Raw genomic sequence first — 24913 nt, 5'->3', positions numbered from 1 at the left:
TCCCAATTAACTTGTATCTAGATAAAAAATGTACTGTTAATTTTCTGTGCAGAAGTCCAGCTTATTTGCTTCCCCATTTATTGTAAAAATGCACACAAGCTACTCCATTTATCCGGTGTATTTCTACTCGAAGGCATTTTTTCCTCAGTTCACTGCTAGCTTTAGGAAACAGCTTTATGTTATGTTATTGGAGAAAACTACAACTTATAACAAGTTTTCACACTTTTTTAACTCTTTATTAAGTATTTCAAAAACAAATGACATCACTTTTCTACATAGTCACCTTCCAATGCAATTTTCCCAGCATCGTACCAACTTTTTAATGCCATCAGCAAAAAATGTTTTTGATTGAGCGTGTAGCCACTGATGCACTGCTGCTTTCACATCATAATCACATGAAAATCTTCTTCCCCTTAAAGCTTCTTTGAGCGGTCCAAAAAGGTGAAAATTAGATGCCACTAAATCCGAACTATAAGCTCTCTCTCAGTCGCTTAGACACGACCAATTACTAATCCTCCCGCCTTCGCCGTTTCCAACCAAAATATAAAAGTGCGTACCTTTTTGAAGATTCCTTGTAAATCATATTGATTTAACCTTGAGGGGTCATGAGTTTTTAAATTGTTACAGTGTTTTCAAAAATACAATGGTTTTAGAGTGTGAAGTGACTATCTATTTTAATGACTATTTTAATCTATATATTGGCATTTGTAATTGTTTTAAGACCTAATGCGTGTGTACCCCTCTGCTCAGTGCTCAGTTTCTATTGGTAATTGCCACATTGCTTTGCTTCTAATTTGCATAAAGTCATAAAATTGCATAACATTTACTCTGCCTCCTGTTGCCAGAACTCACCAGCTCTAATTGAAAATGAATGAGAAATATCACCAAAAATGTTTAGGTTTAGTCTCATAGTTGATAAAATGTCATTTTTCTCTTATATTACTTATATATTACAATACACTGCCTGGCCAAAAAAAAGGTCACACACTCACAGCTTCTGCAATGTCACAACATTTATTTCTGTCCAGAGTTGCATTAATTTTTCCCCAAGATCTTGTATTGATGATGGGAGATTTGGACAACTGCGCAAAGTCTTCTCCAGCACATCCCAAAGATTCTCAATGGGGTTCAGGTCTAGACTCTGTGGTGGCCAATCCATGTGTAAAAATGATGTCTCATGCTCCCTGTACCACTCTTTCACAATTTGAGCCCGATGAATCCTGGCACTGTCATCTTGGAATATGCCCGTGCCATCAGGGAAGAAAAAATCCATTGATGGAATAACCTGGTCGTTCAGTATATTCAGGTAATCAGCTGACCTCATTCTTTGGGCACATAGCGTTGCTGAACCTAGACCTGACCAACTGCAGCGACCCCAGATCATAGCACTGCCCCCACAGGCTTGTACGGTAGGCACTAGGCATGATGGGTGCATCACTTCAGTCGCCTCTCTTCTTACCCTGATGCGCCCATCACTCTGGAACAGGGTAAATCTGGACTCATCAGACCACATGACCTTCTTCCATTGCTCCAGAGTCCAATCTTTATGCTCCCTAGCAAATTGAAGCCGTTTTTGCCAGTTAGCCTCACTGGCAAGTGGTTTTCTTAAGGCTACACAGCTGTTTCGTCCCAATCCCTTGAGTTCCCTTCGCATTGTGCGTGTGGAAATGCTCTTACTGTCACTATTAAACATATCCCTGAGTTCTACTGTAGTTTTTCTACCAGTTGATTTCACCAAACATTTAAGTGATCGCAGATCACGATCATTCAAGATTTTTTTTCGACCACATTCCTTCTTCGAAGATGATGTTTCCCCACTGTCCTTCCACTTTTTAATAATAAAGTGTTGGACAGTTCTTAACCCGATTTTAGTAGTTTCAGCAATCTCCTTCGATGTTTTGCCAATAATTTGACCCTTCTGAAACAGATTAACATCTTTACCACGACCACAGGATGTGTTTTTCCACATGGTTGTTTAACAAATGAGAAGCTACTCACTGCATCAGTTAGGGTTAAATAACTTGTTGCCAGCTGAAACATAATCACCTATGCAGTAATTATCCAATGGGAGGCTCTTATCTATTTACTTAGTTAAATCCAGGTGGTGACCTTTTTTCTGGCCAGGCAGTGTATAATGATGTAATGCTTCCTTTGATTACATGTAATGCCCTGGTACCTTTTGTAGAGTAGCTGCTGCATATCAAGATGCTTCCTCCTCCATTTGTTACTGTGAGTATATTTGACCTAGGTTTAAATGCACAACCCCTTTTCACTTGACATGACAAACTAAATTATTGGTTTTTTTGTTTGAGAAGAGTTAATTGTATAAAAGTATATGACTACAAATGGTTTCCACACCTTGTTTATAACCATAAAGGCTTTAACATTGAGGGGTCATACCGTTTAACAGTTTTCCAGTGTCAAAAATACCATGGTTTTAAGGTCTCTTGGTATAAAGCGACCATTTATTGTAATGGGACATATGTATTGGCATTTATAATAGTTTTTTTTTTTTGTATTTTAGATTGCTAAACACCAAAGATAATCTTCTTTCTGTCCTTACAATCCACTTTCACAGCACAATTCTCATGAGGGCTTTATGTACAGGAGGTACCCCGACAGCCGAGTCAGTTACTGTTCAGTTACAAATCTGATGGGTGGGTAATGAGCCGGTTTCCTCTACACTGCTTCTACTGAGTTGATTTTAAATGTTGGCGCTTTTTCACAAGGGTGCTACAATGTCGTTTCCTCTACTTCTGAAGAACGCCCACTTCCTCTTTCCGTTCAACTCTCCTTCTCTGTCTTGCACTGTCTTCAATGTGGCAAAAGCAAGGCTGGTAAAGCCAGAAAAGTTATCTGATAAGACTAAGTTTGGCTTTGGGAGTCTGTGCTGTCTTGTGGATGTACATCCCAACAGAAGCATCCTGCACTGCCTGACGTTAATCGGCTTATAGGAGAATTAAGCAGCCTGGTGTGGAGATTTCCGGGTGAGGTTTTTTTCTGGCTTGCTGTAGGTTTTAGAGTGTACAGGGCTTTAAGGTGGTGCCTCGAGCAGATTAGGGAACTGTATTGTTCTTCACATTTTGATGTACTCTAAATGATTCTTGCTAGACTACAGCTGACTGGACTTCTTGCTTTCTCAGAACATAGACTAATACAACTAATTTTCATTTAAAGAACAGTGGATTAAATCTAATAGATAAAGAATGAGTGGTGTTTGCCTTGTTTTGAAGCATCCATTTTTATGGCCATTTTTAAAATGAAATGTAGTTGTTAATGTTGTTCCTGGAAGGTAAATGGATTTTACACATTACTGTAACAGCTCGGCCCTGCACACACCATCTCACAGTACTACATTTCATTAATGTGAGTGTGTAAGCCAATCCAACCTTGGATTATCTCAGTAGTGATTTTCAGGCTTTAATGGAGAGCTCTGGTTTACTGTAGCTCCATGTGATGAGATGCGAATGGGAGTAGCCTGAAGTGTAAAATGCTGTTTTGCAGCGAGATGTGAAGTCTAGGTGGAGTCGTTTGACAGGATATCCTGGTTACTATATGACAGAAGGAGGGCATGCTAGGGAAACAAAGACACTGTTACTGCTTATACTGTTTAAAATGACACAGGTACACTTGTAACACTTCTGTTTTTAAAAGGATGTGATCTAGGGCTGGGAATTATGGAATGGTATGAGCTCAGGATTACTATATATTGTCATGGATTGCTTTCTTGAGTTCACTTCTACAACATCCACCTAAATTAGTGATTGTTATTATTTTGAATCACTGTTTTTTTCAGCTGGTTTCCTGAATGTTTTTAAACTGACAAAAAGATGTACTATAGTATAACTTGGTTCAACTAATTCCTCGTAAATTGTTTTTAAGTACTTTCATTGTATTCTCCAAAAGCTTTGTGTGTAAGAAAGATAAAAAACTTAAAAACGAACATGACTGTAAGACTTCACATACCTGACACTCCACAGGAAACAAAAGCAAGCTTTTTTAGCATTTTATAACACAATATACTGTCATGATATATACTCTTACCATGATGTGTATATATATATATATGACATATTTTATGATAGAGAATTATGACTTTGTTGTTTTAACAAAATTTTTTGGCATTTCTCCCAATTTTCCTCACAATCTAGTCATATCTAATTACCCGATTGCATTACGTTTCCTCTCTACTGATGCTGATCCCCACTTCAGATTGAGGTGAGCGAGACTGTCACATGCCCACTCTTGACACGTGCGCAGTAGCCGACTGCATCTTTTCACCTGCATGAGGCGAGTTCGTTATGCGGATGAGCTTTGTGTATGGAGAGCCACAACCTGTCCACATTATCTCTCGACTCTGTGCAGGTGCCATTAACCAGCCAGCAGAGGTCGTAATTGCATCAGTTATAAGGTCCCTTTCGGGCTTCCCGCTCTGTAGGAACAACAAGCCAAACGTTGTTCAAATAGCCGCCCAGCCGGATGGCAGAGCTGAGTTTCGAACCGACGAGCGGCCACCTGAGCGGCCTTATAAGCACATTTTTTATGGAAATATACGTTGTTTATTACTAGATTGCTTGGTATTCTAGGAACATACTCTTTTCTTGTATATAAGCACAAATATTCAGTGCAGTGTGAGTACACATTCTGTTGCATAAACCTAATGTGGGTTTTTACATGACTGCAGCGGTTATAAACATCATTGCTCACATGGTTGATAAACTCATCCACGAATCAGTCCCAAAACTGTTTCCATTATTACTTGACCGTTTTAGTGTTGACATGAATGTATAGCTGTTGAAGAGTCATGCATACAGTGGAAGCAGTGGTAGTGTAGGTGGTAAAGATTTACGCTATCAGTCAAAAGGTTGTGGGTTTAAATCCCAGCTCTGCCATGCAGCCACTGTTGGGCCTTGAGCAAGGCTCCTAAACCTCTCAGTTTCATGGATGCCGTACAGTGGCTGACCCTGCACTCTGACCCCAGCTTCCAAACGAGCTGGGAAATGCAGAAAAAGAATTGCATTGTACTGTAATGTGTTAATGTATATATGACGAATAAAGTAATTCTATTTTTGTTTTTAATGTTGAACTAGCTCTGGTTTGGCCAGATTTTCTGACAACAAACCACCAATACAGTGTCCTGTGCTCCAACACTTTGAATACAGCGCATGCTATTGCATTGCAAGTAGATGGCTACTACTTATTGCTTGTAGGTGTGTTATTAAATTATTGTCTATTAGTTTTTTGCACCCTTGTCTTCTGGTATGGGCAAGAGTTCCATCAAACTAACGAACTAACGATAAAACAGTAGCCTATTGTGTAGAGGTTTGGCCCATCAATCATAATATTGTCAGTTCAAATCCAGGCTCTGCTATGCAGCCACTTTCGGGTCCTTGAACAAGACCCTTCACCCTGTGTGCTCCAGGGGTGCCGTACAATGACTAACTCTGCACTCTGACCCCAGCCTCCAAAGGAGCTGGGATATGGGCTGAGAAAAAAAAAAATAATTTTACTGTACACATGTAATTATGGGTATAACAAATAAAGGCATTCTGTTCTATACTTTTTATATAAATTATAATGTCAAAAGCACAACCATTGTTCAGAGACTACTAATTATCAAGACATGACATGCTTCTTGGTACTTGTATACACATGCCGAAAGCATTGTGTTGTCAAAAAGGATAAGCAAATCTAACCATTTTGTTAACAGTTATGTATAAGAATGGCAAACATTGAAGTGTAGTCAAATATACTCTGATTTTATCATTGTAAGCAAGCAAAACTAGCAAAGACACACTTGTCTTCTATATATTCAGGACAAAATTTGGATTCTAACTGTCATATCACTGGCAGTGCAAAGTATGCAAGCCTTGGTGACTCTTGGTGAGTCTTTTAATATATGGCTTCATCAGTGCTCAAGGGTTCTTCAAAAAGTTTTATTTATTTATCCAAAATCCACAAACTACTAACACATTAAGTGCAGACCACGGTAGAGCATGGTATGGCGTAGACCAACCATATTCCTTTTGATTTGAAGTGACTTTTGTTAACAATAAATTCTATGAGATCTCATGTTCTGAGAGTCAGGTACATAAGCATAGTCTGTGTGTGGTAGGTTCTGGGGGAATCTTGCATGAGGAGCAGTGCCTGTTAGGATTGGATAAATCCTAAATGTTGTGTTCCAGACATGAAGCTGTTGTAATGGCTTCTAAAGGTTTTTCTCTGCTACATGTCTGTGCAATGACCTCCATCCTGGCCATGTTTTCTACAGATTTGTATCACTTATTGTGTTGACACACAAAGATCAGTGTGCATGTCTTGTCGTGTTTTGCCATTGAATAGATATGTGGGAAAGCTCCTTTTATAACCTTAAACACTCACACTAAACCCCTGGCTAATGCATATACATTGTACCAGACAGGAAAATGTCAAATGTGTGTTATTCAGATCTGTTGCAGGTGTATGTGATAGTGAAATGTGAGAGAGATAGAGTAGTAATAACCCGGTTTCCATGTCCTGGGCTTTTGTTTTCCTAGAAGAGATGAAGGCCCTTTTTTCTTTGTACCAGTGCCCTCTTTGCACACGCGGACCCTTTGTGGAGGTGTCCGATGCATTGCCTGGGGGGGCTCCTTTGAAATGTATATTGAATGTGATCAATGACCAGCCCATCCCCTTCCCACATTCACACCAATATAGACAGTTAGCAAAAGGACTGAACATGATTTATTTACACACGTTTTGAGATGTCATGTCATGCAGTGAACCCCTTTCACACATACACCGTTACCTAGCAATTTACCAGTTTACGGATGTTTTGGACATATTGTAAATGCACCCTACATAAAAATGCAAATTAGATGGGCATAGTCAAGAACTAGTACGATTACTGGGTCAGCTCAAGAATGGACAAAAGCCTAAGAACAGACAACAGGAAAAAAAGAAACATGCTAGGATGAAATCAATTTTGCAGCTGAATAGACATGGATGCCTCCATATTATGTTATTGCACATGGCTTTATAAGACCTCTTAAAGGTCTTTGATGGCTATATTTTAAGATTAGCTGAAACTGGCAAAGTACTAGCGTTTTAGTAAAGCATTTTTATGAATTGTTTCATTAGTCTGTTTTGACATGTGTAGTAATGTGTTGGATGGGATTAAAAATTAAATACTCTAGCAACAGTTACCCCTTCTTCCCATGTTAAATTTATACCAAACAGTAGAAATTACAGCAATTTGGAGAGCTTTAGAAGTGAATCACTGTTTTCCATCACATATTGGCATTTGTGCAGCTAAAAACACCTTGATGATGGTAAGAAAGCAGTAGAAATGGGAAATATGCAAAAGAAAACTGACAAGTGTGGTAAATGACTTTCTATTGAACATGTAGTACACTTTGTAGGCACTACAATGTCACTTTGTTATAAGTAGGGAATATAGTGAGTAAAAAGCCTTTTGGTATATTATGTGGGTTAGATGGGTAACCACATGTACTTAAACAGAAATCAGTGGGTAAAATGTAATGTTTTTATTTGAATGTGTTTTAGTGGGGTTTTAGTTTCTTATTTGACTAACATGTAACTTTACCTTTTATTGAACAGATACCACAGGACAAAAATCGCAATCAGTAAGCTACTTCCAGTGATGCATATTTTTTGCCAACTGTTAAAAAAAAACTATGTAAAATTTTACGTGTATAGGTTAAGTTCTAAGTTACTTTCAAAAGATGACCTTTGGATAATATCATAGATCATTAAGCTAGATCAGAATAAAAAGAACCAAACATGCTTTGAATCATCTGCAGTGCCAGCTGGATGGAAGTGCTTTGCTGTGTCTTTGTGCTTCACTCCCAATGTGGCATTTCCCCACCCCTCCCCAGAGAGAGGGATCACATGCACTTCCTTCCTGAATTACCAAGCAAAAAAAAATCAACTTCACATTCTCTTTACTCCCTGAAGAAATCAAATCTGTGCTCTACCTGTCATCCGAACTGTTTTCCTCCTCCCCAGGAAAAAGACAATTTTCACACATTGTGTGTTGTACAGGAGTTTGATCTATTCTTATTTGAAAACTCCATGAGGTCACTTCCAGATAAAGGAGTGGTTACATGTGGGCAAGTGCTATGCCCAAACTGTACAACCCTGCTGTAAATTAATTAAATAGTGAAAATGAGTTTGAGTACTAGTACTGACTGTACTAACAGTCATAAAAAATGACTTGAGTAAGGACGTGTTCAAAACAGCTTTAGTGCTGTTATTTGTTAGAGAAATGAGGGTAAAAATTTAAATAAAAAGACAACAGATATAAACAGATATTTTAACATGTTTCACAGAAAAAGTAACAAGGTATTCGTGTTCTTTTTATTGGTGATAGTCTGAGGTTAGCCGCCAGATTGGTTTATTTATATATTTGACTGTATAGTCTACAGTGCTTAATTGTACTTCATGATTTTAGGATTTAGCCACAAAATAAAATGTAATAAATATTTGGTAATGGTAATGTAAACACATTTAGTGATGGGTATAAAATGTACAGACAGATTATAGTTGATTAAAGATGACCAGATATTTAGATTGTGAATGTTGCAGTTACTTAAATTGCAGAACAAGATCTGGTTTGTGCTTCATCATGAGACATTAGTAATGGGAGAAGGTGTACATTGTGTTCAATTTGAAAATCATAATTAGAATTTGGCAGCCTCAGTCTTAATAGAAATCTATCAAACCTTGGCTTTGAACATACTAATGCATTTGAGAAGACACACTGAAAATCACCATCAAACCTACCGTGTGGTTACTGACCACATCCTTGGTATTTTCCTTCAAAATATTAACAATCCATGTGTGGTATGGAACAGCCTTTTTCCTGGAATGAAGGCATCACCTCAAGTTTGGTTGGTTTCTGGGAGAAAGATGGACAAACCGAAACCTATTAAAGAAACATTTGGGAGATAAATCTAACCAAAGGCCAGAGACCAGCTCTCTGCTCTCCATTAGTTCTGTATTATATGGTGTATAGGCTTTATACAGAGGGTTTATGAGAGTACAATTGCCCTCAAGGATGACATTGTCCTTCACACTGCTCCTGCATCATTAAAGAAGACTCAAATACACAACTCAGAAAAAGACTACAGACAAAACAAAAAAGATGAATAGTGTTTACAGTAGCATCCTCCCCATACCATCTAGGACTGAGATTACAGAGTGCTGATCAGATGAAGCTTAGTTAGTTTGGTTTGTTTTGTTATCCTCTCGCCAGCACACGTTCACACATCCTGTCCTTTCCTAAAAACAGCTTAAGAGCTTTAGGCATCGGCTGTTCGGAATCAGATTCTCTGGTTCACTGAGTCCGTGGCCAGAACAGGAGAATCAATAACCACTGAGTATCAGATCAAACTCCTCTCAGCTAATGTTACTGCCAAAACCTTGAAATTAATCATGATCCAGTCTTTCTGAGAAACCACATTAACACAAAACGCTGACTAATTTATTTGCTCAATAAAAGTAATAAAATGAAAATGAGGTTATTTTAAAGTGCCCCTGAGCATAAGTTAAAACCTTATGAATGGCTGATTCTACTTATGTAAAGTGTTTTAATTTCACCTTCATAAAATCACATTTATGGAATTGTTGACACGTTTTGCTCCTATTAAAGAGGAGTAACTGAGAAGACTCTATAGATAATATCACAATATTTTAGGATAATTGTGCTAACAGCATTAGCTAACACAAAAAATAATGCTTTTGATTTATTTTTTACATCACAGAGCTTGCTAGCTCTGTTTGAACTTGTATGCATGAATATGCTTCCCTTTTGAAATGCAATAACTTTTTATTTCACTGCATGCTTGTTTGAAATGTCACTTTTTTCTCAAGCAAACAGTTTTTGCCTTCTTTTCTCAGTTTCTGTGCTAAAGATCTGTCAGGTACAATTTTAGCTGTTACAGCAAAACAGTTTAAAAATGAAAAAGGAAAACATCTTCTCTTCTTCAACCCACAACACTGGACATTTAGCAATAGTGTTAAAAACAACGACCGGGCATAACATTATGACAACAGGTGAAGTGAAGAACACTGATTATCTCTTTATCACAGCACCTGTTAGTGGGTGGGATATATTAGGTAGCATGTGAACATTTGACAAGGGCCATATTGTGATGGCTAGACGACTGGGTCAGAGCATCTCCAAAACTGCAGCTCTTGTGGGGTGTTCCCCGTCTGCAGTGGTCAGTATCTATCAAAAGCGGTCCAAGGAAGGAACAATGGTAAACCGGTGACAGGGCCATGAGTGGCCAAGGCTCACTGATGCACGTGGGGCGCAAAGGCTGGCCCGTGTGGTTTGATCCAACAGATGAGCTACTGTAGCTCAAATTGCTGAATAAGTTAACACTGGTTCTGATAGTAAGGTGTCAGAATACACAGTGCATTGCAGTTTGTTGCGTATGAGGCTGCATAGCCGCAGACCAGTCAGGGTGCCCATGCTAACCCTTGTCCACTGCCAAAAGCGCCGACAATGGAAGAAGGTGGCCTGGTCTGATGAATCATGTTTTCTTTTGCATCGCGTGGATGGCCGGGTGCGCGTGCGTCACGTACCTGGGGAACACATGGCACCAGGATGCACTATGGGAAGAAGGCAATCTGGCAGAGGCAGTGTAATGCTTTGGGCAATGTTCAGCTGGGAAACCTTGGGTCCTGCCACCCATGTGGATGTTACTTTGACACGTACCACCTACCTAAGCATTGTTGCAGACCATGTACACCTGTTCATGGAAACGTGGCCTCTTTCAGCAGGATAATGCCTCTGTGGATCACAACAAAGAATTTGAGGTGTTGACTTGGTCTCCAAATTCCCCAGATCTCAATCCAATCAAGCATCTGTGGGATGTGCTGGACAAACAAGTCCAATCCATGGAGGCCCCACCTTGCAACTTACAGGAGTTAAAGGATCTGCTGCCAGATACCACAGCACACCTTCAGGGGTCTAGTGGAGTCTATGCCTCGACAGGTCGGGGCTGTTTTGGCAGCAAAAGGGGGACCAACACAATATTAGGAAGGTGGTCATAATATTATGCTAAATAAATAAAACACATAAATACCATTTCCATTGTGAAGCACTAAATGGAATATTAGTGCCAGTGTAAACGTATTCAACTGTAAGCTACATTTTCTTGGTGGGTGTCTGCAAGAGATACCACATGATTCCTTATGGTAACAAATTGCTTGGGCTCGACATGAGACACAAGTGCATACACACACCATACAGGAATTTACCGCATCATTTATTCCAGACTTTGCCCGGAAGGACCTCATGTACATGGGCATGTAACGAAGGTCAATAGTGTCTAAGGGGGCTGCTGAGCCTGAATTTATAACTCTAATGGCCTCACTACAGAGGCGAGGTGAGGGGGAGAGACGCTGCTCTGTGGCTGTCCAGCGCATAAAGGGCAGCTTGTGCTGCTTTGCACAATGACTGTGTATTTGTGGCTGTCTGAGTTTTTCTGTCTCAGAGGAACTTTCAAGAGCCTGAAACAGAAAGCGAGGTTGCGGGAGAGACAGAGGAAAGGACAGGGTGGAGAGTTGCCTCCCTGTTGGCATTGTTAGCTGCAGGTCTTAAATTACAGTGAGCGATGAATCTGTTTATTTAGCTGCCGGGATAAAAACATTCAATGTCAGCTCTGCATTTTCTCTGTCCAGTACAGACAATCAGCTTATATATAAATATAATCCAGAATTCCCACCCGGAAAGATGGATGTTAACCAGTGATGCAACAACCACCATGGCAACAGGGCCTCTGAAATGTCTGAGGTGGTTATTATGGGATGAGTCATGGCTAGTAAGTGACATGACGGCATATTTGAATAGACGGCATTGATGCCCACTACGCTGACAGCAAGTGGACTTGTTTTCACAAGAGAATCATTCACTGCATTATGAAAATGGTGATTAATTATGTGAAGTTCATGAACATGCGAAACATGAGTAATACACAAAATTTGTAAACTACGCTATATAGCAACACTATTGAGCATATGCTCTCTGGATTTCTTTATCCAACACAAAAGCTTTACTATGTGCTCACGTTAACATGCCGCTCTATTTGCTAGAGCAGCCTGAGAAAGTTTTCTGCATCTAAATGGTGTAAGGACTGGATTGAAACACTGTTGGCAAGCGTAACCACTTAAATTTACACTGCTGGTAAATCTGAGGTAAATCTGGTTGGTAGATCAATGTGGATCATTATCCAAACTGTCAAAGTCAATTTGTTTGACAACATAATATATAATATACACCGATCAGCCATAGCATTAAAACCACCTTCTTGTTTCTACACTCACTGTCCATTTTATCAGCTCCACTTACCATATAGAAGTACTTTGTAGTTCAACAATTACTGACTGTAGTCCATCTGCTTCTCTGCATACTTTTTTAACCTCTTTTAACTCTGTTCTTTAATGGTCGGGACCCCCACAGGACCACTACAGAGTTGGTATCATTTAGGTGGTGGATCATTCCCAGCACTGCAGTGACACTGACATGGTGGTGTGTTAGTGTGTGTTGTGCTGATATGAGTGGATGAGACACAGCAGCGCTGCTGGAATTTTTAAATACCGTGTCCGCTCACTGTCCACTCTATTAGACACTCCTACCTAGTTGGTCCACCTTGTAGATGTAAAGTCAGAGACGATCGCTCATCTATTGCTGCTGTTTGAGTTTGTCATCTTCTAGACCTTCATCAGTGGTCACAGGACGCTGCCCACAGGGCGCTGTTGGCTGGATATAGTTTTGGTTGGTGGACAATTCTCAGTCCAGCAGTGACAGTGAGGTGTTTAAAAACTCCATCAGTGCTGCTGTGTCTGATTTACTCATTACAAGCACAACACACACTAACACACCACCACCATGTCAGTGTCACTCCAGTGCTGAGAATGACCCACCACCTAAATAATATCTGCTCTGTGGTGGTCCTGGTAGAGTCCTGACCATTGAAGAACAGCATGAAAGGGGGCTAACAAAGCATGCAGAGAAACAGATGGACTACAGTCAGTAATTGTGAAAGTACAAAGTGCTTCTATATGGTAAGTGGAGCTGATAAAATGGACAGTGAGTGTAGAAACAAGGAGGTGGTTTTAATGTTATGGCTGATCGGTGTATAATATATAATTGACTTTTAACTGGTTATTATCATGGTTCCATACTTGATACACCATATGGCTAAATGTATGTGCAACCCATAGATGTAAGATACTTTTCTTTTACATTTAGCAGACGCTTTTATCCAGAGCGACTTACAATTATCATTGAATACAATTCGAGCAATTGAGGGTTGAGAGCCTTGTTCAGGGGCCCAACAGTGGCAACTGGGTGGTGGTGGGGCTTGAACTGGCAACCTTCTGTTTACTAGTCAAGTACCTTAACCACTGAGCTACCACTGCCCCTTTTTTGATTGTGGAAGAAACAACCAAACCATTAAATTATCATTTGGTTTACTACTGCATTAACATATTAAAAGTCTTGATGTGTTCCCCATTAACTGGTTCAGATTTGCAGGGGCAGCAGTGCCAATTCTGTTTTTAACAGCTTATCTTAAGTATAACAAGTATCTCAAACCATAATAACACTAAAACCTAATTATCTATGTGTACTTTCCAGGTACAATGTTTAGCTTTAAGTGATTTTGGAAAATAGTTAAACGTTTTAGATGTGTGCTAGCCACACTGACATCTGTGCATGCTGTACGGCTGCTTTTACTCTTATTAGCTATTTTTGTACTACCACATTTATTCTAAATGAGGTCTTCTGAACCCAACTGTTATTCCAGGCTTCAGATTTTTTGTGGTTGGCTTGAGCAGGGCCTGCACTAGAGTTACATGAAATTGAGGGATATAGCACTATCTGATTAAACTGCTACAAACAGTGACTATAATACGCTTGTTGTATATATTAACAAACTGCAGGATCAACGTTGTATCAGGGTTAAAACTGGCTTGCATAGAACCTCTTAAAGCGCTCAAACGGCTTAGGCAACACAAAATTATGATTGGTTAGATTACTTTCAGGCAAATGTCAGGCTGTGATATGCGTATTATATGAGTATTATTATGGTCAGTATTGCAATAGGGATTAAGGAATTAATAAACAATTTGTTTTTCCTGACCCTGCACCTTACTTAAGATACCTGTGCTTTCCCTGTTTTGCTAATAAATATGTTTTTATCCATTTACAGGCGTGAATGAAAGCCAGACAGCTTTAAAGAGGCTATACCGCCCAGTGCCGCAGCCATGCCACCCCCGGCGGACATCCTGAAGGTGGCCATTGAATGGCCTGGGGCCTTCCCCAAACTTATGGAAATAGACCAGGTCAGTGTGCATCAACAATCCAGTATATACATAAAGATAGATTATAAAAAAATTAATTAAAAATAAAGTGTTAAGCCAAGAACAGCTGGAAGAACAATTTAGTTGTGTCTTAGCGTAGACTGTACAAGTCTAAGTAACTAAACTCCAGTGAGTGTTTTGAAGCACTGTATTATTTGCTGTATTATAAGTTTATTTGGTTTAAGATCTGGTGACTGAAGCTCATAGCTCTGATTTTTGGGATTTTTTAAAAATAATTCAGTGACCTCAAACCATGTCAATGGGGCATTATTAAACTGAAAGAGACATCAATTAAGATTAAACCTGCTGTGAATATAACCACTGTGTAAATATGCCATGAAGCTATTATTATAAATAAATAAAAATCAAAGGAATATTTGATCAGAATTTTGTAATAATTTACAGTTGCTCTGCACTGTATAGGGGCAAGTGGTACTGAACCATGCCAACAAAATGCTCTTCAGAGCATCTGCACTCTTCAGAGCATCTGTCTCATTTATGCCCTTTTATTCAGAGTTTTTCTTTAATTTATCATTCTCCTGTATGTGTTGAAATAGTTTTTTGCAATATAAGCACACACTGGTGACATTGCACCAAGAAAAGTGTGTGTTCTGGGCCCTGCATTGGGTTTGTGCCTTGTCCAGGTTGCCTTGTGTGTAGTGTTCATCCTAAACAAGGTGAAGGTGGTGGTTACTGAAGATAAATACATAATGCATGATTTTAAAAGACATTTAGGCTTGAGGGAAAACATTTTAAAATGCTGGTTTTCTCCGTTGGTCCCATGTCACTAGGGATTTTTGGTAGCAGTAAGCCTACAGCTTAATGTGTCTAAGAACTTGTGGAGTCCTCTGAGAATGTACGCCTCTATAAATTAGTGCTCTTTATTTAAGTGCATTATTATTTAAAAACATGCAGTTTTCTTTAGTTCGTCTGTCATTGGTAAAATGAGTGCTGACCTGTCATTAACCTTGGCCAATTTGGGTGTAGACGGGTACAAAGTTATACTGATTTTGGTGGTGCAGCGGGATATTCCGCTAGCACACCAGCGCTAAGATTCTGAACACCCTGGATCGAATCTCGGCTCTGCGACTGGTTGGCTGGGCACCATCTAGCGGGCACAATTGGCAGTGCCTGCAGCAGACAAAATTGGCAACAGAGTCTGCTGGGTGGGAAAAGGCTGGACTAAGCGGGTGGGGTCTTCAAATGCTGTGTAAGGACCCTGGTTAGCAGTCTGAGGCATCTGTGCAAAAGTGGATAAGCGAAGTGGATGTGCGAATCCACCAAAGCACGGACAAAAAAAAAGGGGGGGGTTGAGGGACTGCGCACAAGTCTGAAGGGGCGGGAAGCAGGCAAATATACCCTCCTCGAATGTGATTAGGATCTCCAGCAGCGGAAGGCTAATTGGCTACGCTAGAGTGGGAAAAAAAAGGGAAGAAAATGCAGAAATAAAAAGAAATACTGATTAAATACTAATTTAAAAGAGTAATTGCTCTTTTCCTAATGGCCTGTTCATTGCATATATGTCACACTGAATGAAGATCAATATTACTCAAAAGAAACCTAAGTAAAAACACAAGTTTTCCGACCTGCATATCACTCGTTGAAAATGACTTGACCTCTCGGTCAAATGTAATTAATAAGCCAGTTTAGCTCATTAAAAATGTAGGCTCTATTTCAGCCAGCTTTGTAGAATACAGACCTTGCTCACCTTTAGTCTTACAATCTAAGACAAGCAGTCACTTTGTTAAGAGAAGAAATACACCATTTGGTATGTGGATATCTGACCATATGCTTGCTGGACATTCTATTCCATTCTATTCCAAAACCACAAGCATTTATTTTGAAGTAGCAGTTTACCAGCCTTCACTCTTCTGGGGAGGCTTTTCACATAATGTCAGATGTAATAGACTAGTAACAAATTACAGAAATCATTTAAGTGCAGGAATTGTTAATAATAGTATTGTAAATTACAATCCAAGCCTTTAAGGTCCTTAAAAATGACCCTCTACTGCCAAGCAATCACTGCCCTTAATAAACACGCAGCTTAAGTAATCCTCTCATTAGGACAATGTCATGTTTTCCTATTACAATTTTCACTTCTGTTTTCTACAGAAAAAGCCACTTTCTGCCATCATTAAAGAAGTCTGTGATGGGTAAGAAATTTGAAATATTCCGCTTTGCTTCATTGATTTACATTTAGCCTTTTCATAACACTACACATCACTGCAAATCAATGTGCAGTCACTTGAAATACAGCCTCTTCCTCAACTCTCTAGGTGGCAACTGCAAAACCATGAAACCTATGCTCTACAGAATGCTGACTCTACCAACTTCTACATCACTGAAAAGGTTTGCCATTTGCACTGTATTACCAAATTTGCTGATTTAAAGAATGCCTTGTACTTATTAATTCTTTCCTCTATTTTTACAGAACCGCAACAACATAAAAAATGGGTCAATCCTGCGGCTGACCACGTCACCAGTGAGTAATGGATTTGCAGAAATTTGCCTTTATACCCATTTGCTGTAAAATATACTCTCATGCTCATGTATATATGTGTACAGTGGTACCTTGAAACTCAATGTCATCTGGTTCTGGAAGTGGCGTTGGGTTTAAAAGGCATTGAGTTTTAATGTATTTTTTCCCTTATAAGGATGTATGGGAAACCTGTTAATGTGTTAAATGGTTCCATGGAGTTACCTCACTCCCATGGAGTTACCTTACACCAGACTCCTCAAACCATATTTTTATGGACCTCACATTGCTAGTCATGCTAAAACAACAAGAAAGGAAACAATCTAAACCATTGCCACAAGGTTTTAAACATAAAGTCTATTTTATAGAATTGATTTTATACACCTGTTAGCAATGTGGTTGGTTAAAACACCTGATCTTAATAATGAGGATGGGCCACATACTTTTACATACTAATGTTTGTAAATGTATTTGATTTAAACGTAACTATTGTAAAACCCAACACTGCTTGTGTACGTGTGTGTGTACGTGTGTGTGTACGTGTGTGTATACGTGTGTGTGTACGTGTGTGTGTACGTGTGTCTTTGTTGACTATGCTACCAGGCCCAGATGGCACATCAGCTGCATGAGCGCATCCAGTCTAGCAGTCTGGAACTTAAGCTGGACGCTCTGAAGCTCCTGGCTACCTCATCTAGAGACATCACCTTCGCCCAGGAATTCATCAATCTGGATGGCATCTCGCTGCTTACCCAGATGGTGGAGAGCGGCACAGAGTAAGTGAACTTTTCTGCTTTACATCATTCCGTTTTCAGCTTCTCAGCAATGCCCACACAGCAGCACCCAAGCTGTTGAGTCACACTGCGAGACACTCAGGCCTACTGATTTATACTGTCTCCCCACTGAAGAGTGTGTAGTCTATAATAACACTGCCCTTTCCTGGAATAGGTGCACAACTGAGTCACAGTTTAAAAGTAGCAGAGAGGTTTTGAGTGAGTTTTATAATATTGACACTAGACTAAAAAAGGAACAGATGAATAACTGTATTATTTCCTTTAGCTTTTTTTCTGCACACCTGGGTTTCTGTAGTTGTGTGAAGCAGTGTGGCTTGTCTTAGAGGGTTGACCCAGTTAAAGGTCAAAGCGTGGGTGGACTGTCTCAAAGTTTTTTACTGTGCTTGTCCTATTGGCATCCCTCTAAGTAGCCTGTGGGAGGCCAGCAGCCTGCAACAGCACCTGAAAATAAGAGTGTAAAAGCATGATCAGGAAAAAGAGAGAGGGGTAGTGGCAATTTACATGCTAAAATAACCCAATGACTGCAAAAACATTCAATTAAAACGTTTAATTTTAACTGATGAGCCAAAACATTAGGATCGCCAACCAAAATGTGTATGGCAATGACTGGTATGATAACAATTGTGCATGTCATGGCCAGGTACATATTAAATGTTGGGCTGATGCTAGTTACTTGTAGTACATTTGTTGAATGCAGCAGATATAATCAGCCATAAAGACCTGAGTAACAGACAGACTCACTGATGCCAGAGATCATGAAGGCTATGGTGATTGATAAGGACCAACAGAAAGGCTACTGTGGCAGGTGATGCTGATAAAACTGGTGTTGAGGGGCTATGTAATCACAGGCAAGTTAAAGTGTTCTTGCTAGCACCTTTCCACCATCGAAAGTGCCAACAGATCTGGGCATGAAAACAATGGAAAAAGGTTGACTGTTCAGACTAATCCTGTTTTCTCCAAGATCATGTTGACAGCCAGGCATGTGTGCATCGTTTAATCGTGGAATAGATGGCACCAGGATGCACTGTAGGATGTTCCATCTAACAATATACAGTGAAGGGACCCGCTACTGATGTCTTTTAACCACAAAACACTTTGATATCTTGTGAAGTCCATGTCTTGTTTAGTGCTGTTTTGGATGTATGCTTCAGGTCTTGGGCCCCAGTCTGATTTTAAGTGTGCTTGAGAGGAGCCTCTCTTTAAGGATGAATCTATATTTATTTGCATTCAGATCTTACCAGTCTTTCTGTCCTTGCTGCTGAGAAACACCACCATAGCTTGATGCTGCCACCACAGTGTTGCACTGTAGAGATTGTAGAAGGCAAGTGACGTTTGGAGCTTTTTTGGAATGACTGTTGGGTTTTTCTTAATTCCATAACCAAGACCCTTTTTGCCTGGATGCTCAATTTAGCCAGACGTTCAACTCTAGAAAGGTTCAAGCTTGTGCCAAACTTGTTCAATTTTACACTTAATGTGGTCACAGTGGTTCTGGAAACATTCAGTGCCTTTAATATAGCTTTATATTGTTGTGCTAATCAATGCATTGCCACAATTTGATCACAGAAATCCCCAGAAACTTTTTTGAACTTCTTGGCTTTTTGTCCTGATGATGCAGTGCAATTTATAGGCCCTTATAGAGCCAAGTGTTTGTCTTTCCAAAATATGTCCTATTTTCCAAAATAGGTACTGTAGATAGATAGGATAATCAAAGCAAACACGATGCACCTGCCTATGATTTGGAGTGTCTCAGCAAGGGTCTGAATACTTTTGTGAAAGGGGATTCAATTTTTTTTTTTAAATATGTACCAAAATGTACGTTTAAAAGTCCATTTTAGTAATTGGGTATAAGAATTAAAAGTTGATGCCAAATTATGTGGTTGGTTACAAACATAAACTACACCAACACTAGGACGAGACCCCAAGCTTTGTGAGGCCAATCACCATAAAACATATCCTGAAAAAATGCCCAAAGTACAACAGAGATAGATAAAGACTACATATGCCCAATACATTGAAAGTAATCCTTAACAAAGATAATACAGAAACAATCCTCAAATTCCTCAGTAATATAAGACTGAAAGCATATATGAAACCAACAAAATTAGCATAAAACACTGATTCCTGCCGTGAATATCGCAAATGTAATAACATGGTGTTTTATCACATTAACATCCTCACCACCATTCATGCTTGTTAGGGGATAATCTAATGATGTTGACAGCACTTGTAACAGGTTAAGAGCACCGTAACCAGTTCATTTAGATTTAATTCTTTTTACCTTATGCTTTTAAATAAATGCACTTGTTGCCTCAGGCCAAAACAATTGTTACATGCTAAACATTTCCCCTATATCACAATTAATTCATGTTAATCAGCATTTTTAATGATTTTACTATTTGATTAGTATAATGTATAATTAATACTTGATTATGTTTGTTCCGATTATTATTCACCACCCCTCAAACTTCGGAGGATTGTTTTCTTCACACTTAGAGACAGATAACTGGGGACACTCACAGGTTCACCAACATTAAGCAGGTTGATGTGAAAGGAGATTAAAAAAAACACTGAATGGCAAAAAAAATACAACAAGGAGATAGAGGGAACAGTAGAAAATTTAAAAGAACGAATAAAGTATATGAGGAAAAAAGATGTAAATTAGAGGGGGAGGTGGAGAGAGATTGCAAGGGCCAGTGATAGCTCAGTGGTTAAGGTACTGGACTAGTAAACACAAGGTTGCCGGTTCAAGCCCCGCCACCACCAAGTTGCCACTGTTGGGTCCCTGAGCAAGGCCCTTAACCCTCAATTGCTCATTGTGTTCAGCTCATTGTGTAAGTCGCTTTGGATAAAAGCGTCTGCTAAATGCTGAAAATGTAAATGTAAATATTAACTGATGCGCTGCAAACATATCTGTCCTGATAAATCACAGTTTCTGCTATTACTACAAGGAACCGTCTTGTCAGAAAGATGATCATGAATGGCCAGCGGTCCTGTCTGTAGTCCAGGCAGGTCAGCCTCAGTACAGCATCTTGACATAGCCTTTGAGGAGCTGTTTTGCCATGTTTATGTATTCTTGTATGTGCTGCTATAATTATCTCAACTCGGTGAAACAGTAAAGAGCAGAAGGATTATTTAAATTCAGGGCTTCAGGGCCGCTTGGATCATATTTCTGATTTGATGCTGCTATATAGATGGAGGAGATTTTTACCTAAGGCATCTCATTTATAAGCTCTTTTTAAAGTGTAAGATGAGATCGTTCTCCAGTATTGCACAGGCAATCTCTGCTCTATTTTATGCAGCCTGTCAGTAAATTCCTATACTTGATCTGGTTCCTGTACAATTGTGCTACTTTATCACAAGATACAAAGGAAAGACTTCTTCTCTGTATACATTTTGCACTAGTGATATGAGGGTTCTTCTGAAAGTTTCAGCATTATTTTAAACTCTATTTATTAAGAATTTCCAAAACAAATGACATCACTTTTCTACAGTCACCTTGTACTCAACATCTGAGTCTCTTGCTATCTTTAAAAAACGATTAAAAACCCACCTTTTTTACTAAGCACTTAAGCTGACTTGTACTTATTTACTAAAAAAATTTTTCCATTTCCAAAAAAACAAACAAAAAAATGGTTCTAACTTTGGTTCTAACAGGTTTCAGCAGATTTGTGTTCTTCGACTGTTGTTTACTAAAACTTGAGAAATGAAATGTTTACTATGGAAGCACTTCTGTAAGTCGCTCTGGATAAGAGCATCTGCTAAATGCAGAAAATGTAATGTAAATGTCACCTTCCGATGCATTCAGCAAAAAATGCCATTAGTAAAAAAATTTTTTGGTTGAGCACATAGCCACTGATGCACTGCTGCTTTCACATCATCACATACAAATTTTCTCCCCCTTAAAGCCTCTCTATGTGGTCCATAAATGTGGAAATCATATGGCGCTAACTCCGGACTCTCTCTGTTTCTCAGACACGACCTCCTCCCACCCTCACCAATTCCAACCAAAATATAAAAATTGCGAAAACTTTTTCAAAATCCCTCATTGTTTATCAATGGTGTTGCCCTGCCACAGTCTATGTCATAAAGATTTATCTTAAACACAAGACTGAAATTTAAACATCCACAGAGTATAGACAAATGAAGCCAAGCATCCTTTTAGCATAATCTTATTATAGTAAACAACATAAATACAGGTTTTGTAAAGTGCACCAAATGGCACTGTATTGCTAATGTCTGGACTGTAATTTGGGGCAGACTGTATAGTCACCATATAATACTGGGGTTTTACCCAGGCCTTCCCTTGATCAGTAACTAAACATGGCTTGCATAGTGTGTGCACTTTAGAAGCATGATTACCCTAATTACTAATAACATCCATCATGTATGAAACTCAGTCATGTAGCATTAACTCCCCAGCAACTATTTTTTAGCTGGGAGGTTATAGGGATAGACAACATTTGAATATAGGAGTTGTTTTGCCTGTTTTAACCTCACAGACCTTGCATCATCGTCCAGTTATATATTTTGGCTCTGGCATGTTTCTACACCACTGTGAAATGGAGCTATGACCTTGCTGTTTGTTTCTATGGGTACACCATATACAAACCAGCTCTGTGTCAACAGCCCCTGCCCTCAAGAAGTTAGTATGTGGGTTTCTATGCAGTTCATTCATTCCAGTGTGCGTGCGCATGCACACACACGCACACACACACACACACACACACACACACACACACACACACACACAAAGAGAGAGAGAGAGACTGTAGTTCATGCCATAGATTCCTCCTCTGCACTGACCATGCTGTAATTAATCTGGAGGCCATGGCCTGACTGTTAGGTCTCCAGGCCTCATGCTTTAATGACATCACGACGTGAAAATGTGGGTAAAAGCCAGGTTGAGCAACAGAAGGTCTCCCTCTAGTGGCTCTCTGCTCTTATTAACACATGTTACGAAGTACACGCCACAGAAGACCAGTTACTGAGGGTGCAGTGCAAGTCTGTGGGCCAACAATTGTGCCACTGTATGAACAATGTGCTTCAACTGTAAAGAACAGCAAGTCAGTTTCAGTAGCATTCAGTACTGTAAAATGGCCATGAGTATTAATATTTTACTACAAATATTTTTAATTGTATACAGAGATTTCATATTTACAGTTATTGGAGAAACTTAATGATGCATGAAATGCAAATTCTATGCAAACAATTCAGACGAATATTTTGTATGGACATTTAGCCCTCTGGATGCCAAGCCATTTTTAGGTTTTCTTGTTTCTGTTTAGTATATACTTTCAATACGTAAGCTAGGGAGCGTTTTGCTCTGTGACTCATAGGGTAGCAGGACCACCCATTATAGCAGCCCTTTTTTACCCTCTCTAAATGTTGTTAATGCAAAATTAGTTAAGAGTCCCTCACAACCTGTATTTATGCATGTATTGGAATGGTCTTACTAATTACAGTCCCTTTGGTGGCCAGTGTTGGGCTGTACCATTTATATAGACTATATATACAATCTATCTATGTGACAGGATAAGGGTCCACAGCCCTTCAATCATGAGCAAAATGTGCACAGCTTTACAGAGGTGACTATTAATCAGCGTAGAACATAATAAATAGCACCAATAAAAGAGACACACTCAGCTGCATCCATCTGGGAGACAAAAGCTCACAAACTTTACTGCTCATGCTCAGAGCTCTGTCATAAACCAGAGAGGACTTAACTAAAATCCAGTAGTATCTTATTTAAATGTTTAAAATCTATTTAATGTGGTGTTACATTTAATATTATTCTCATATATAACAGTTATACAATCCTGGAAACAAGTCCTTTAGCTGTAATGCAATTATTAATTAATTATTTGATTGGAGCAGTCTGAATTAAATAAAAATTTTATTTAGGGTTTATTATTTATTTTTTTAAGCCATGCACCGCCATCCACAACCAACCAGCAGGCAGAGGCCATAGCTGCAGCAGCAGTAAGGAAGCACTGCTCAACCATTTCCCTTCCCTACAGACACAGCCAATTTTGTCTATGTAGGTGCCAGGCCAATAAATAGCACAGCTAAGGTTTAACCTCGGATCTCAGCAGTGGTGGGCTCATCCTTTAAACTCAGTCACCCATTATGACAAAGTGAAAACATATTTTTTGGAGGCATTTGATTTTTAATTAGTCACAAAAGTATTCAGACCCTTTATTCAGTACTTTTACAGCCTCAAGTGTTCTTGGATACCTCTCTACAAACTTTGCACATCTATTTGGCCAGTTTATCCTATTCTTCATGGCAGATCCTCTCAAGCTCATTCATATCATATGGGAACTGTCATCTTCCGGTCTCTCCACAAATGTTAAATTAATCCAGTGGACTTGTAATTTATCCTGCAGCCAGCCATAAAGGAAATGTTTAATATTAACCTTTTGCTTTTTTATCAATCAAAATGTATGCTTCTTACAGTACAGTGCCTTGTTATATTACACATGAATAAAATGTGTTTTGTCTTAAAATGCTTGTGTAAGTGGCACAAGTGGTTTTCTTTTCAGTTTCCATCCATTGAATATTTTACAATTAACTAAGTGCTGTTAGGTATTTATATCAAGTCAATAATTAATATTAGGTGTACTTTTTTCCATGCCACCAGAGGGTTAAATGACCATAGATTTCCACAAAGTTTGGGTTGCTGAACTTATTGCATGGTGTACTGGTTTGTGTTGGTGTGATTGTGGTGAGCAGTGCTTAGTTTTCTTCATTGCTCAGCTTTGCATGCTTTATGTCTTTCATTTTATGCCACTGTTTACTTGTTCTGAACTGTTTAACTTGTGACAAAATTAATGATTAAATTTTTTAAGTCTTGCATATAATGTTTTAAGTGTTTGCTCTGTCACAGGATTTTTATAAAGGCCACTGCTACTCATTGATATTATGCCATTAGTTTTTTTGTACTAGCTCTGACTGTTTGAGAAGGAGCTGTGTAAATCAGACCATCTTCCTTGTTGATTTTGCTGTGCCCCTGACGTTTGAGTTTTTAAATCTTTGCAGACGGTATCAGAAACTACAGAAGATGGTGAAGCCCTGGTAAGCCCCCAAGCTGTATAACCCCACTGTCTCTTAGCCTCTAATCCTTCACCGTCTGCATGATCTGGCTCTGGGCTCGTCCTCACCGACTAACTGATGGGGAAAATCATGGCACCCACTGCAGCCGCTATCAATTTCTAATCCATTTTATGTCTCTCACTTAATGATTTTTTTCATGTAACCCAATTAGCACCTTTTC

The 24913-nt window shown here is 39.2% G+C and overlaps 1 protein-coding gene across 3 annotated transcripts in view; it reads left to right on the top strand.

Annotated features, from left to right (window-relative positions):
• elmo1 (engulfment and cell motility 1 (ced-12 homolog, C. elegans)) overlaps positions 1-24913 on the top strand; it is a 124756-nt gene that overhangs the window by 46024 nt on the left and 53819 nt on the right. For 2 of the 3 annotated variants that reach the window (XM_063014171.1, XM_063014155.1), the window contains exons 2-7: positions 14223-14355; positions 16486-16526; positions 16650-16722; positions 16805-16855; positions 17453-17622; positions 24679-24714. In XM_063014171.1, coding sequence (XP_062870241.1) covers positions 14278-14355; positions 16486-16526; positions 16650-16722; positions 16805-16855; positions 17453-17622; positions 24679-24714 — 449 coding nt within the window. In that variant the 5' untranslated portion in view covers positions 14223-14277. Of the gene's footprint in view, positions 1-2850; positions 2988-14222; positions 14356-16485; positions 16527-16649; positions 16723-16804; positions 16856-17452; positions 17623-24678; positions 24715-24913 lie in introns of those variants that run through there. The other variant, XM_063014163.1, reaches the window with a different exon arrangement.

The sequence above is a fragment of the Trichomycterus rosablanca genome, chromosome 2 (genome assembly GCF_030014385.1).
Source record: "Trichomycterus rosablanca isolate fTriRos1 chromosome 2, fTriRos1.hap1, whole genome shotgun sequence".
Lineage (NCBI taxonomy): Eukaryota > Metazoa > Chordata > Actinopteri > Siluriformes > Trichomycteridae > Trichomycterus > Trichomycterus rosablanca.
The sequence above is the reverse complement of the archived record's forward strand: the minus strand, read 5'-3'. Positions and strand labels throughout refer to the sequence as shown.